This window comes from Octopus bimaculoides, chromosome 6, assembly GCF_046866305.1.
Source record: "Octopus bimaculoides isolate indiv1 chromosome 6, ASM4686630v1, whole genome shotgun sequence".
Classification (NCBI taxonomy): domain Eukaryota; kingdom Metazoa; phylum Mollusca; class Cephalopoda; order Octopoda; family Octopodidae; genus Octopus; species Octopus bimaculoides.
The window spans coordinates 109,110,376-109,125,791 of NC_142933.1; the positions used below are offsets into that span (position 1 = coordinate 109,110,376).

General features: G+C 35.8%; 1 protein-coding gene across 1 annotated transcript; it reads left to right on the forward strand.

Moving 5' to 3' along the window:
- The first annotated feature begins 1,554 nt into the window (after positions 1–1,554).
- LOC106870439 (high mobility group protein B3) lies at positions 1,555–6,618 on the forward strand. Its single transcript, XM_014916518.3, has one exon. The coding sequence runs from the start codon at positions 2,891–2,893 to the stop codon at positions 3,563–3,565; it is 675 nt and encodes a 224-aa protein (XP_014772004.1). The 5' UTR covers positions 1,555–2,890; the 3' UTR covers positions 3,566–6,618.
- The last annotated feature ends 8,798 nt before the right edge of the window (positions 6,619–15,416 follow it).

Genomic DNA, 15,416 nt, shown 5'->3' on the forward strand with positions numbered 1-15,416 from the left:
CAACATACATTATACATACACGTAAATATATATACACATTATATATATATAGAGAGATAGATAGATACATAGATATGGTAGGTCTGAAACAAAAGACTTAATTCTTAAGTTTTGGCTGCAGAGAGCGCAAGATCGTTCGTAAAAGTGCAAGTTACTGAATACAAAACATTAATATTTCCTTCTATCGATAATTTAATTACGAAAAATAATACTATTATCCATTTTTTCGTTTCTCCCCTAATCAACTGTCAAAAAAATTTTTTTTATTTATATTCTTCACTGACGTTATCCTTTTCTTTCTAAATATTTTGTAACCAAAAATTGAATGTTTAAGAAAATCAAATAAACTATAGGGAGATTCGTTTATAAATAAATCTATTTTATACCAAAAGTCACCATCAGTCATTGTAAATTTGAACACACGTGCTGCTCAAGCTTAAAACACTTCAACTACAAATTGACACTCGTTCAGTAAAAGACATTGTTCACATTAGAAGGACAGAATAAATGTATACATACATATACACACACGTGTGTGTATATGTGTATATATATATATATAGTGTGTGTGGTGAATTAAAGAACTAAAGAAGAGTAACGATTTGAAGAAAGAATTGGTTATAGAGTGTTATTAATGATGTTAGACCCCAAAAAATCGAAGTAAACAAGTTTTTTTGCTTCACGAAACTGCCAAATGAACTAAAGTGTTTTTAAACGAGCAGTATTATCGTATTCGCCTTTTTCAGATCATCATCGGTGAAATTATGGCGTCATATGTAACGATTTTAATAGAAAAAATATTTTAAAATAATAATAATAATAATAATAATAGAGATGGAGAAAAAAAAAACACAAAACCAAACAATGAGAATAAATAAATCAAAACAAAATTTCTAGCTTCATTCCCCACCGCTTCCACCACCTTCCATCATCTTTGCTACATTTCCTCCCCTTCCTCGGACTTTCACAACAAAGTGTAATTACTAACTCACAAGGCAATCCGTTCCCACTCCCTAATTCAACTTACCGTTTTTCTTTTTTTCTTCTTACTACGCCTCCGCCCCCAGTATTGAATATCTTCCTATCGAGCCTACTCCCCTTCATTCGCATCTTACCTCTTTCCTCCTCCTCCTTCAATACTATTAACCAACCGATGCCGTGTCTCTGTGGAACAAACATACACAACGAAGTCCCTTTTATTTTAATAGGCCGTTCAGATTGAAAACTATGTTTCATAGAAGATATATAAATATATAGAGAGCGAGCGAGTAAAATAGAGACAAAGAGAGAGGGGTGAGCCAATCTCTCCGTTCTCCCTTGTGATATAGTGAGAGGAGAAAGAGGCAAAAACGAAAGGGTGCTACTGAGTAAGAGAGGGGGAGATGAAAGTAGGACTGTTTCAAGTATGTAATAAAGGCAGCAGTGAACGAGTGAAGGGGTAGCAGTGAGAGGTAGTATAGCCAGTACATCAGCCCCACTACCACCATCGCCTAAGCTTATGTAGCAGCAACGATATAAACGATACGCGCGCGCACGCATCCATCCACCGCCACTACCACCTTCGTCCATGTAGTACAAGGCGTACAGATAAGCGCGAGCGCGACATCGCCCGCCACCGCTGTCGTCTCCGCCGCCATCTCCTTGCTAAGTGTAGCAGTGGGCAACAACAGCAGTAGTAGTAGTAGTGGTATTAACATTAATATTACTACGCTACTGCCGCCGCCGCCGCTGCTACTACCACCACTAGAAGAAGTAAGCAGGCATACAGCAGTACAATATCTAGAGCCGCCACTATAAGCAGCAATAGCAGAGAGCGCCGTGTACAGCAGCCGACCAGCTGCCACCACCATCACCACCACTAACTCCTACCTCCACCACAATTCGTCACCACCACCGCCATCATCATTTTGGTACAGTCCATTACTACATCACCGCCGCCACTACCGTTTGCACACCACAGTATTGCTTGCTTACACCGCCACCATCACAAGAAAAACCCGCCAGCTCCTTCTTCATCAAGCGCCAATTTTCTCTTCATAACAGCCAGTGTATATCGACAGGATTTTTTTTAAACAGCGACACAGGAAGGAAAAAAAGACGAAACCAAAACTAGGAGAAATTTACAAAAGAAAAAAAACAGAGAAAAGAGAATTTGAATTACGCAAAAAAAAAATATATATTATTATATATATATAAAGGATTAAATATATTAAGTTCAAGCTTAAAAAAAAAGTTATCGAAAATCACTTCAATTTTATGAAAAATATGTAATAAATGTTTCACCATTCGAAATGCGCCATAGTTTTTTTGGTTGCTTGCCAGCTACAAGAAACATTGGAGGAATGAATGAATACTCAATCACTTTAAAAAAAAATCAAGTGAGTAAAATTAATTCCATTAAGTTGTTTTAAAATAAAAAAAAAACTAATAATCTGAAGTGAAAAAACGCCACACAAGAGTTTTTCTCCGTCGGTCACATTATCTTGGTCGTTGGTTGGATATACTCACTCTTCTCCATCTCTCTCACTCACTCCCTCACTCAGGCATTAACCACCCTCACTCACTTAGGTAAGTGACTCTCTCTCTCTCTATATATATATATATTATTACTTCAACCGGCCGTCCACCGCTCACTTGCTCTGTCGGCGGGACCGAAAAAGGTAAGGGAGAGCGCAGGCGCATAACTACTAGTGAAGCATCTTCGTTAACGTCCGGAGATTAACGGAAGTTACCGAAAGTTAAAATAAGAGCATCCGGGTAGTTGCGGAAGTTCTCGAGTCTGGACGAATTGTTCCGGAAGTTTCCGAAATTTGACGGCATCTATTTCCTTCTTGAGAAGGGAGATAAGTAATATTGTGAGGAAGTTAAACCGCCACCAAAGCAAGGAACAATGAACACTTACAGTTACACGGAAATGGCGCGGATGAATGTTGTGGAACCTCCGCGGCGGAAAAAGCGCTTGCAAGACGCTAATAAGCCAAAGAGATCCACATCGGCGTATTTCTATTTTATGGCCAGTTGCAGGGAGCAGGCGGCAAGAGCTGGGACCCAAATTACCAAAGTTACGGAGTTTACCAAAGAATGCTCTGCAAGATGGAGGAATTTTACAGCTATGGAAAAAAAACCATTCGAAGAAAAAGCCGCTCTGGACAAGGCACGATATGACCGCGAAATGGCTCAGTACAAAGGCAAAGATATGGTCGATCCGAACAAGCCAAAACGGCCGCAGACTTCGTATTTTCTATTCTTGGCCGAGTTCCGGAAAATGATGCAGGGTAAACTTGACCACAAAGACATTCTGCGGAAGGCAGGGGAGCAGTGGCGAAACATGACGGACGAACAAAAGAAACCCTTTGAGATAAAAAGTCAGGAAGAAGCCAAGAAATATGAAATCGCTATGGCCGAGTACCGAAAGCGACAAGGGGGTGTTGTGATGCTTGACGGCGGTCCCGAGGAAAAAAGAACAAAGATAGAAGCTGGCGTGGTTGGGTATGGGGAAGATGTCGAGGAGGAAGAGATGGACGACGAAGATGATGAAGAGGGAGATGAAGAAGATGACGAATGAAGGAAGAAGAGAGAGACTTGAGAGATATTAACACTCACATAAAAAAAAGGCGGGGGGTATAAAAAAAATAATTCCTTTTTCTTTCTCGAATTCATTTGGTAAAAAAAAAAAAAAAAATTTTTTTTTTTTTCCCCTCTAATTCTTAACTGAGTAATTTTTTTTAAAAAATAATATAAACAAACATCTTGGCAAAACAACAACACTTGAGGTAAATCATCTTTTTAAGATTTAAGAAACAAAAAGAAAAACAAAGTTGTAAAACAAATTTTAAAGATGTCTTTTTGGCGGGGTGGTGGTCAGAAAAATAAGATCTTTCATTCTCTCTCTCTCTCTCTCTCTCCTTCTTGAGAAGAAAACCTAATTTATTTTTTGACAAAAAAAAATAAAAAAGAACCCCAAAACTATAGAACTCTGTCGTCGTCTTCATCTTAACCTCTTCGTTCATTTTTTAAAGTGTGAAGGGAAAATGAAAACATTGTGTATTACAATGTTTTTTCGTTTGTTCTTCACCAGTTTTTCCATCCTTGAAGTCTGCCTTTTCTTTCTATCCTCTCCCTTTACTAACAACCAAGTCACCATTATTTTTGTTTCTTACTTTCCTCTTAGTTTTACTTTAGACTGGCTGAAATTCTTTGAGTCAACAGTCCGGTTTTTTTATGGGCATTATACTTTTCACCTTGGCTCAAATTATTTCTAGTCTTTTTTTTTTTTTTTTTTTTTTAATTATTATAATCTATATCTAGTTAGTAAGCTTTTGATCATCACTATTACCCCCTTGTTCAGCCAAAAGAAAATGAAACATAAACAGCCAGAAGGTCAAGACTGGATTTAATGAAAAATAACAACTCGCACAGCAAAACAGGAAAGAACCAAAAAAAAACCCAAAGATATACCAAATTGTTGACAAAAAAAGTCAATTGGAATGAGCTTAAGCCGAAGACTTCTGCAGAAATCAAAATTGTCTGTTTTTTTTCTGTGAACATTGAATCCAGTGACTTGAAAATAATAACAATAATTGCAAATATAGAGACTACATTTTCTGTTTGTTTGTTTTTTTTTTTTTTTAATTATTTTTTCCCCGACAAGAGAAAGTGTATTGTCCGGTCGATCATTGTTGGCCATCATATTATTTCTGATTACTTTTATTATTGTTATGATCATCTCTATCTCTGTCTCTCTTTCTCTCTCTCTCTCTCTCAAGTGCAGCATCTGCATCCGACCTGCCTTTGTCTACAGACTCGTTGTTTCTTACCAAATGGACTCCAACCTCATCCACCACCACCACCAAATATAGGAAATATTCATTTAGATGTCTTCTTAGGATTTACTCTCTTTTTTTTGTGTTACTGCTCTCTTCTAAAAGTTTTATCTATCTCTGCATTATTATTATCATGTTTAAGGGACGATGTTAACACATCTTCACTAACCACATTCCTTTAAAAAAAACAAATTAAACAGGAAAAAGTTACAATACAGGGAAGGGAAAATGGGGTTTTTAGTACGAATATTCTAAGGTAATTTTGAATACTGAGAAAGAAAGAAAGAATTTAAGATTTAAAAAAAAATTATAAAAGAAAAAATTCCCCCCTCCAACTTCAAGAAAAAAAAGCGGGAGTTTATGATCTTCCGTGAATTTTTTTTTTTTTTTTTTTTGCTGATGTAAATAGATTTTTTTAGAAAGAGTAAATATTTAAAAAATCCAAAAGCACAACAAAAAAAATGATAAAATACCCCCTCCAAAAATCTTTAAAAAAAATTATGCAATACAAACTAAATATCAACTCATTCATTTCAAGCTAATCTGGACACTATGTGTGGACATTAATTTTTTTTTTCCTCCTCTGCATTTTTACAAATAAAAAAAAAAACAGGAAGGGATGATGTATTACTTTTTTTATTTCGTTAAAAATGCTGTCTGCTAGGCTGTCTTGGTTATTTAATGACCACATGCAGTGAGTAATGTGCTCTGTGGTAGCTGTGTATATATATATTTACTTTGTCATGTACCATTATAGGTTGTTTTTTTTAATTTTTTTTTTTTTATTAATTACAATTAGTCCAATTATACTCCAATTCTGTAATTTCCACCTCTTCTGGGTTATTGTTTTTTATGGCGAGCGCCGTAGAGTATTGGGTGAGCTTCAGGCCGTGTCCCAGTTTGCGATCCTCAATTTCTTGGTTCAGGGTTTGAAGCAATTAATTTCACTCTCGTCGCTAATGTCTTTATTTAAGGTAACGGCATGAACGTCATAAATTCCTCTACCCACCCTCCTCCTTGTAGAATCTTAAACCATTAATTTTTATCTCCCCGCCCACCCCTTTTATTATTTTCTCGTCATTTATCCATCAATTTCATCCATCATGTGTCTATATGAAGAAAACAAGCAAATATAAAACATCTCTTTACCAACTAACTTGTACTGTTATATTATTAACTGCCATTGAAGAAAAAAATAACCAGCTTAATTAAAACATAGACTACTTAATTACTGACTGAAGATCTTCAGGTGTCGAATGTTAAGGACTTTGTTTACAAAGGGAAAGACCAACCCTTAATTCCGTCAACACACAACACTCGGGTCCATGTGTGTGTCTCCATTTGTATATATATATAAATATATATGTGTGTGTATGCATGTATATAGATATATATGTGCATTTTATATAATGTGTCGTGGCGAGGGGAGGAGAAATACTTCTTCCAGATTAAACTTCAATTCCCCCCTCTTTTTTTAACCCCAGTATATGTATATACAATGTATATTGTATATGTATATATGAGTCTATTCTTTCTCATCCTGTTGCAATGACGATAGTTTTAATATTTGTTTTTAAGTTTATTAGATAATTGTAACATTGCATTGTGTTTCAGGTACATTAACTTTGTAAGTTTAAATTAGTTAATCAGCTCTCCTTTTAGGTAGAACAACGAATTAACAAATAACAAACCAAAAATGTTTAGACGCTTCTAGGTGTTATTTTTTTCCCTTTCTCCTAAATTGGTCCACTTTTTTTTTTAACTTTATTATTCATGAATAAAACTTTTGATATTACTTAAGTTGTTTCTCATTATATATATATATATATATATATATATATATAACAATACAATTGTAAAAGTACCATCGTATAAACAAACCTGCATATTTATTTATTTTTGTTTCGGTTATTTTGTCCACTAACTTGGTTGTATGTCTTTGTATAATTGCAGGAAACTTAGCTCTATTGTTGGGTTTCACTGTTAAGTAACAAAAACCTAACAAGGATATCCCTTCCACTCTGGTTAAGATGTATGTTTAGAGTATCCACGCACCTTGTATATGTCTATAGGGCTTTCAAGCTATTTGCTAAACTTCCTTTCCAGGGAGAGGAACAAAGTGTAGAATCGGTAAGCAGTTGGGCTTCCTGTTTCCTGTTCCTCATGTTTTCAAAATCTTTATCCGAACAACATACTTTTTCTTTCGTAATCCTCTTCCGACTAGTGTCTCTCGTATATTATATTTTACCTAATAATCCTGCTTTCATTTCTATATAGAATTCATTAAGGTGAACCAGTTAATTAAATTAATCTTCCCTTCCTATGTAAACTGCTGATATTTTAAACATCGTATGGTTGATGTTTTTTTTTTCCGGAAGGCTGGATTGGGGGTGGGTGCATAAACTTTATTTTTTAGTTAGTAAATAAACGAGTTATTGGCCCCAGTTTTCAAAAGGTATTATGAAAGAGAAAGTATGTTATTGTAACGCCTGGTTCAATGGTGATTTGAGAATTTAAGCATGTTTTAATTTCAGGAATTGTGTGTGATTAAGTTACAACACTGGAATTTCATTTGATTTTTTTTTTCTTTTCTTTTTCTAAATATCTTTATTCCAAATCCCTCCGATTATATTTTCCAATTTGTTCAAAAAATAGATATCACAAAAATTAATTAGGTTGTAGATCCTGTACACAATACTGTCACCGCGTTTATCTTTTGAGCTCAAATGTACTGTTGATTCTAGGCTGCATTCGTATGTAGAATGAATGTATATATATATATATATATACATATGTGTGTGTGTGCACACAAAATAGCAGTTACATAACTCAAAAATGCTATTTCTCTCTCTCTCTCAGCATTATTTGGTCAGATTAAGACGAAACTCGAAGGTAACTTAAGAATAAAAGCCCTTTTTAGCAGGAAAAATTAGTTGCAGTATTAAGCTAGTCGTGTATTTTGGGCTTAAGACTACTCTCCTTTCATGTGGGGAGGACCCAGTTTGCTACCTGCCTGAGAATGTACTACTAAATGGATAGAATGACTGGTCTGATATGTGGGAAATCTCACTGGTGTAGGGACGATGGCAGCTTTTTCTGATGGTGATGGGAGATATGTGGTCAACAATTAAGTTTTGTATCTTGTTGAGATTTAGAGCCCCACAACCACCAGTTCAGCAGTTAATTATTTTGTTTCTCTAAACCAAAATAATTATGTAGAGAATATAGAAGTAGTATGTTTGCAGAGGGCTCTTGGTTATTTGGTAAGAGTTTTCGGGGAAGAATGGGGACGGGGGACTGGTCACAACCCAGCAAAGGAAATGTTATACTTAACTGATCTTGTTTAACCTTTCCTTTCCAGCAAAATGGACGAGACAAGCTCATCCTTTCTAAGCCATCTCTAAACTCTGCAGTGTTAACACATCTGAAGTTACAGTCATAATGATAATAATTTCTGTTCTGCCCAATAGTAAGTGGTATGGTTCAGTTGTCTTCTCTTTGTTCCTTCAATTCCATTTATCTGAGCTAGGTAACATCAAAGATTTGACTTACAGTTCAGTTTTAGTTTCAAGTAAAACCTTAGTTTTTAGAAGCATTTGTGAACATCTAAGTCCTTCACTTCAAACATTTTAATGTCCTGTCAATTACACGAAATCTTAAAGTTTATTGGATGGTAATTCAATGTTTCTGGCAATTATGTCTTCCATACCTTTTTTGATTATTTAAATTTTTCTATTTCCTTCAGCATACATACACATTTAATTTCTTTTTTTTTTCCCCTTAAGTTTCAGTTAAATGAAACATTGAGAAAATAGGTGAGAGGGTTGGTGAAAAATAAAATTACAGAAAAAAATGGGTTTTTTTCTCTCTCTCTCTCTCTCTCTCTTTGTAAGATTTCTAAAGCAATAAGTACTATTTGCTAGCTATACTTCTCTTTGGGAATGCCTGAGATCTGTCTAAACATTGTTTTTTTGAGTTGTATATGCTTTCCTTGTGCACCTCTTGATGATGATAACTTCTGTTCAGTCAGGAATCACAGGAATGGTGGTTGCTAGTTCTGATCACTGGACTTGAGTTTGTCATAGTTATGTCCACTTAAATATTTTGTGTTTTTATTCTTTAGGGAGGGCTTGTAGAGTAGGTGGGTTACCAAAAAGGTTCTAATACAGACACATTCTGTGGAACTGTTTGTTGTATCAAAGAATTAATACAACTTTTTTCATTTATTTGAATGGCCACCTGCTGTTTTGTTGGCCAAGGGTTTACTTTAAATATTAAAGTTTTTATTTCAGAAAACAAGTTTTCAGGTGATGGGCTTTTCATTGGAAAACCCCTTCCCCCTTTCACTGGATGGAATCTAGTTTATTAGTTGCATTGCTTAATTTAGACTAATAGGAATTTAATTAACATGTTAGATTTATTTCATTCAATTATGCATTATTCAAATCCATTTAATCTGTTAACTATTTTGTGTTGAACTGAGTATCAAGATATTTTTGTATTGTATATTGTTTCTCATAATCAGCTCCATGTATTTATTTTCCCCATACAGTTTCTTTTAAGATTTCAATGAGAACATGGTCAAATTCATTAAATTTACTCTTAGTTTTGATTTTTATTTAGGCACAAAAAAAAAAAATGCAACTGTCATCATTTCCACTTCATCATACAATAAAATTACAGTTTAGTTTCATAATCTGTTCAGGTTTTTTTTTTCTTTTTTTTTAATGCTTTGTTGAATGTGTTTTTGATGAAAAAACAATATATTCTGAATTTTGTTTTGACACCCCCATCCCACCCGCTCCCCATCCCACCCGCTCCCCATCACAGAGAAATCATCTGGCTTCTCTCTAAAGTTCCACTTTCTTGCATTGTCATGTTTTAGAAGGCAGGTTTCTTGCATGTACCAGAACACTTAACTTATATAAATAATCTAGCTCATTTAAATACCTCTCTCTTTCTCTCTCTCCCACTCTCTCTCTCTCTCTCTCTCTCTCCCACTCTCTTTCTCTCTCTCTCCCACTCTCTCTCTCTCTCCATTTTTACCACATGACAAGACTGCCTGTGAGACAATATTACCTCTCAAGACACGTGAGTTTACTTCCTGTCTTTTGAATGATGACATTTCGTTTAAAACAAACACATTACTATAGACTGATGACATTCAAATGTCTTGATTGGTTTATATTTTTGCAGTTTCTGAGCAAAATGAATCGTGAGGTGTGTTCTTTTAAACACTTTTAGATAAAAAAGAAGAAAAAAGATGGTTAAGCCAGCTAGGATATGTATATTATTATCAATTACGACAAGTGAAAGTCTTCATTACATTTTGTAATTCATTCTACACTATTACATGATAAACATTTCATCAATAAAATGGTAATTGTCAAAACTTGAATGATTTTTTTTTTTCTTTTGATTGATTGATTTTCATTTGTCTTAAATGTCACTCAACTTGAACGAATATAAATAACAAAACCACAGATGAGGGTGGCATGAAACTTTGGTTCCAGATACCTAAATTTCTTGAGGGGTTTTTTGTTTGTTTGTTTTAATTTTTTTCTTCTGGATATAACTTTTCCTCAAATTAACATTCCCTTAAAATAGTTTTTGTTCATTCTCAGTCCTGTTGACCAAAGATTTCTAGCAGCTTTTCTTCCTAAACATAATGGATTTGATGTGTTGCATTCTGTATTAGTAAAACATGTCAAGTTCTCAGATATATTCCTGTGGAATTTTTGGTTTTTATTACCCCATTGCAAACAAATTAAAATGGTTATTGTGAAGACTATATTGTGTGTTTATGTACATATAATATCACTAAAAGATATTGGAAAGCTATTCTTTAAACTCACCATTTGTCTTTTTTCTTTCACTTGGAATATGTTATTTTCTAACTAAAGAACTTTGTTAGTCCAGATGTTGAAATCTATGAAGTGTAACAAGTTTTGGTCATTGGATTACAGCCATGCTGTAGCACCACCTTGAATTTTAGCTGAATAAATCAACCCCATCACTCTTTTTTATTATTCTTATTATCTCTATGGTACTAGTTCGACCGGCCTCTTTTGCCAAACTTTCGGGCAAGTATCTTCTACTATAAGCCAGTAGATTTGGTAGATGGAAACTGAAAGAAACCCATTGTATATGTTTGTCTCTGTAACTTAGCAGTTTGGCAAAAGAGATTAATAGAATAAATACTAGGCTTTATAATAAATAAAATTTGTACTAAGGTTGGTTCATGTGGCTAAAAATTCTTCAGAATGGTGCCCCAGCACAGACACAATCTAACTGGAATAAGTAAGTCTGTGACTGGCTGCTGTCAGGGTGATGCTTGTTTCCCTCCAAGATATATTGTTTTTATACATAGGGCTGCCATAAGATTTCATCTCCACAAGTAACAACTTAATGTGTATACATTGAGTATGATACATAAATGGATGTTGAAATTTTAAACCATATGATTGGAAAATGTCTTAACAGGTGGTGGGGCTACACTTTAGCATTTAATCTAGCCCAAATATTCTACCCATTTTGTATTCAAACTGACTGCATCTGGCTTTTCACACCTACCATACAAGGTCATTCTAAAAATAGATAATGTATGATTAATTCAAAACAATGTGAGTAGATGACATTTAACCAAATATTCTGAATGCTGTAGGGTAGAACAAATTTGTAAATAAGGTTTTTCAGAATATCTTCTACCAGATGAATTTAGAGGTTTTAATCTTGTATGGCCCAGATATGTCAATGTATTAGAATTGTAGATTTATTTCAGGAAGAAGTAATTAATCTTTTGGCTGGTTAATCATATCTTGTATGTAGTAGATTGGTTTTAAAGTGACTTGTTATTAACAAAGATAATACTTGTCATATTTACTATCCATGACAAAATGCTTGACTGAGAATGTTGTCAATTTTATAACATTGTGATTTCTTCAACAAAGATTTGCTGCCATCAGTGGTATTGATTGGAATCCTACCCTTCCTCATTGACACCTTGGGCAAGTGACTTTACTATAGCATCGGGCCAACCAAAGCCTTGTGAGTGGATTTGGTAGAAGAAAATTGAAAGACCATTACGTAGGGGTGTGTATCTGTTTCTCTGTTTACATCCCTATAATGTAGTTGTTTAGCAAAAGAGACGGATAGAATAACCAGCCTTTAAAAAAGAAAACAGGATTCATTCCACTATATGTTCTTCAAGGTGGTGTCCTAGCATGGCCACTGTCTAATGGCTAAAACAAGTAAAAGGTAAGAGAAGTTAAATGTGCTTCATTATCTTAAGTAGGTTCCACCCAAGTTAAATTCTTGTTCAATTCCCGATGTCATGGTTTTGGGTCTAGCCCCACTGTACAACGCCTTAGGAAGTCCTTTCTACTATAACCCTGGGCCATCCAAGACCTTAGCACATTTGGTAGACAGAAACTGAAAGAACTCCATTGGGAAGCTTCCTAGAATATGGCTCTGCCTGCCCAGCCCATTACTAACCTAATACCTAGAAATGAGGTGGACATCTGGCTGTTGAACAAATTCCATGCTGTGATGAAATGGCTTACAAACAAATGTAGAAATTTAAGTTATACCTGAATTAAGTCTTTGTTAAATGTAACTTGGCCATCTAACACAATTTTTGGTCAGTTGGTGTCTTATTTTATGACGGGTTTTATAAATGCTAATGCTTTTGGTGGGGGGTTGCTTTTGTGATTTTGTTGGACCAAGTGTCACGAGGGATTTCCCATTTAAAAGTACCAGTTGTTTTGATGTTTACATCTTTCATGAAGGATTTTACAAATATGTAAAAGGCACCCACTACACTCTCGGAGTGGTTGGCGTTAGGAAGGGCATCCAGATATAGAAACGTTGCCAGATCAGATTGGAGCCTGGTGCAGCCTTCTGGCTCGCCAGCCCTCAGTCAAACCATCCAACCCATGGAAAACGGATGTTAAACAATGATGATGCAACAAGTTTCCATCAAATTCCAGTCGGAAAATTGGCCAAAGCTATGATAAAAGACATGCTTAAGATACCATGCCCGGAAGTTGAACCTTGAACCATGCCGTTGCAAAGCATCTTGTGAGACAAACTTCTTAACTGCACAACCAAGTCAATCATGATCATACATGAGTTAATATCCTTTTGTAAAATGGTAATATAATTTGGTTTGACTGCTACTCCTAGCAGATCAAGCAACAATTGGTATTATCATCATCATTTAAGATAGTGAGCTGACAGACCCATACTTAGTGACATTTGGTCCTTTATGTTCTGAGTTCAAATTCTGCCAGGGTCAACTTTATTTTTCATCCTTTTAGGGATCTATAAAAATAAACACTATTTGATCACTGGGATTGATGTAATCAACTCCTCTCCTGAAATTGCTGGTCTTGTGCCAAAATTTGAAACCATTATCATCATCATCATTGAATGTCTGACTTCCATGCCAGTGTGGGGTGGATGGGGTCCAAGGCCAGTAGTATGCTCCCATGTCTCTACTTAGTCTACTTAGGTGTGGTATCTAAAGCTGGACACCCTTGCTAAGGCCGACCACTTCTCAGCAAGCATATCTATAAATTTCATTTCTTTTCTACTCTAGGCAGATTGACCCGCAGTATGCAACTGGTACTTAATTTATCGACTCTGAAAGGATAAAAAGCAAAGTCGACCTCGGCAGAATTTGAACTCAGAACATAGTGACAGACGAAATACCACTAAGCATTTTGCCCAGCGTGCTAACGATTCTGCCAGCTCTTTGCCTTATTTCATTAATATCATTGTTTCAAATATTGGTTTGTTTAAACAAAGCAACTCTAGTCTTTGGATACCTTCAAAAGTTTTGCCATTACCAGTTATTTTCTTCAGTTCTTGTTCTTTTATTAAAAGTTATTTATTTCTAAACTTTTTATTTTCATAATTTAATTATTTCTTCCGTTTTTTTTTTGTTTTTTTTTCTTTTAACCATTTCTTTCAGTCATTGGATTGTGGCTATACTGGGGCCCCGGCTTGACTAGATTGGTCAAATTGACCCCAGTACTTTTTTTTTGTTTTTACAAGTCTCATATTTATTCTATTAATATCTTTACCAAACCATCAAGTTAAAGGGAAGTAAACAAACTAACACCAGTTGTCAAGTGGTAAAAGACAAATATATACACCCACACAAACACCATGGGTTTCTATCCTGTTTCCATCCACAAAATTCACTCTCAAAACCATAGTAGGTGTGCAGTGGGATTGAATCCAAAACCATGCTGTTACCAAGCAAGCTTCTTAACCACAGCCTGCACTAATTTAACTTTTCTTTGACTCTTTTACTTGTTTCAGTCATTTGACTGTGGCCATGCCGGAGCACTACCTTTAGTCAAACAAATCAACCCCAGGACTTATTCCTCGGAAGCCTAGTACTTATTCTATCGGTTTGTTTTGCTGAACTGCTAGGTTACGGGGACGTAAACACACCAACATCAGTTGTCAAGCGATGTTGTGGGGGACAAATACAGATAGAAACACACACACACACACACATATATATACATGACGAGCTTCTTTCAGTTTCCATCTTCTAAATCCACCCAAGGCTTCGGTCAGCCCGAAGCTATAGTGGAAGCCACTTGCCCAAAGTGCCACGCAGTGGGACTGAACCTGGAATCTTGTGGTTGGTAAGCAAGCTACTTTGCACACACACACATATACACGATGGGCTTCTTTCCGTTTCCGTCTACTAAATCCACTCACAAGGCTTTGGTATGCCTGAGGCTATAGGAAAAGACACTTGTATAAGGTGCCACGCAGTGGGACTGAACCCTGAATTCGTGCACGTGGTAAGCAAGCTACTTACCACACAGTCACGTAGTTTTTGTATAAGTATTTGAGATGTGGCTTTATCATTATCATATAACACTTAATGCTTATATTCACTAAACCATTGTACCATATTGGCTAAGCCCCTTGAGTGAAAAACCTGTCCTCACTTTGGTTGTTAAATCACAACAGTCCACCTGCTGTACCTTCCACTTTTCTAAGGTCTAAAACTGAATCTTTTATTAAGTCTACATTTGTTCATTGTTTTCATTTCACTGTTCATACCAGGGATATTGTCTTTAGTTATTTTCTTGTTGGTGATGCCCCTTAAACTGATGTAGATCATCTGACTTAGGAATTGAACTCCTGCCTACCAGATAAGCTACATTTGACATGTGATCTTTTTGATGTGAGACCACTCCTGATTCTTTTAGTCTTGTTTCAGTCATTTGACTGTGGCCATGCTGGAGTACCGACCCCAGGACTTATTCTCTGTAAGCCTAGCACTTATTCTATCAGTCTCTTGCTGAGCTGCTAAGTTACGGGTATGTAAACACAACACACCAACATAGGTTGTCAAGCGATGATGGGGGGACAAACACAGACACAAATACATACACACACACACACATATATATATATATATACAACGGGCTTCTTTCAGTTTCCGTCTATCAAATCCACTCAAGGCTTTGGTCAGCTCATGGTTATAGTAGCAGACACTTGCCCAAGGTGCCACGCAGTGGGACTGAACCTGGAACCATGTGGTTGGGAAGCAAGCTTCTTACC

Bases quoted from the DNA above. Each gene is read 5' to 3' on its own strand.
- LOC106870439 (XM_014916518.3), top strand. From the start codon at position 2,891: ATGAACACTTACAGTTACACGGAAATGGCGCGGATGAATGTTGTGGAA.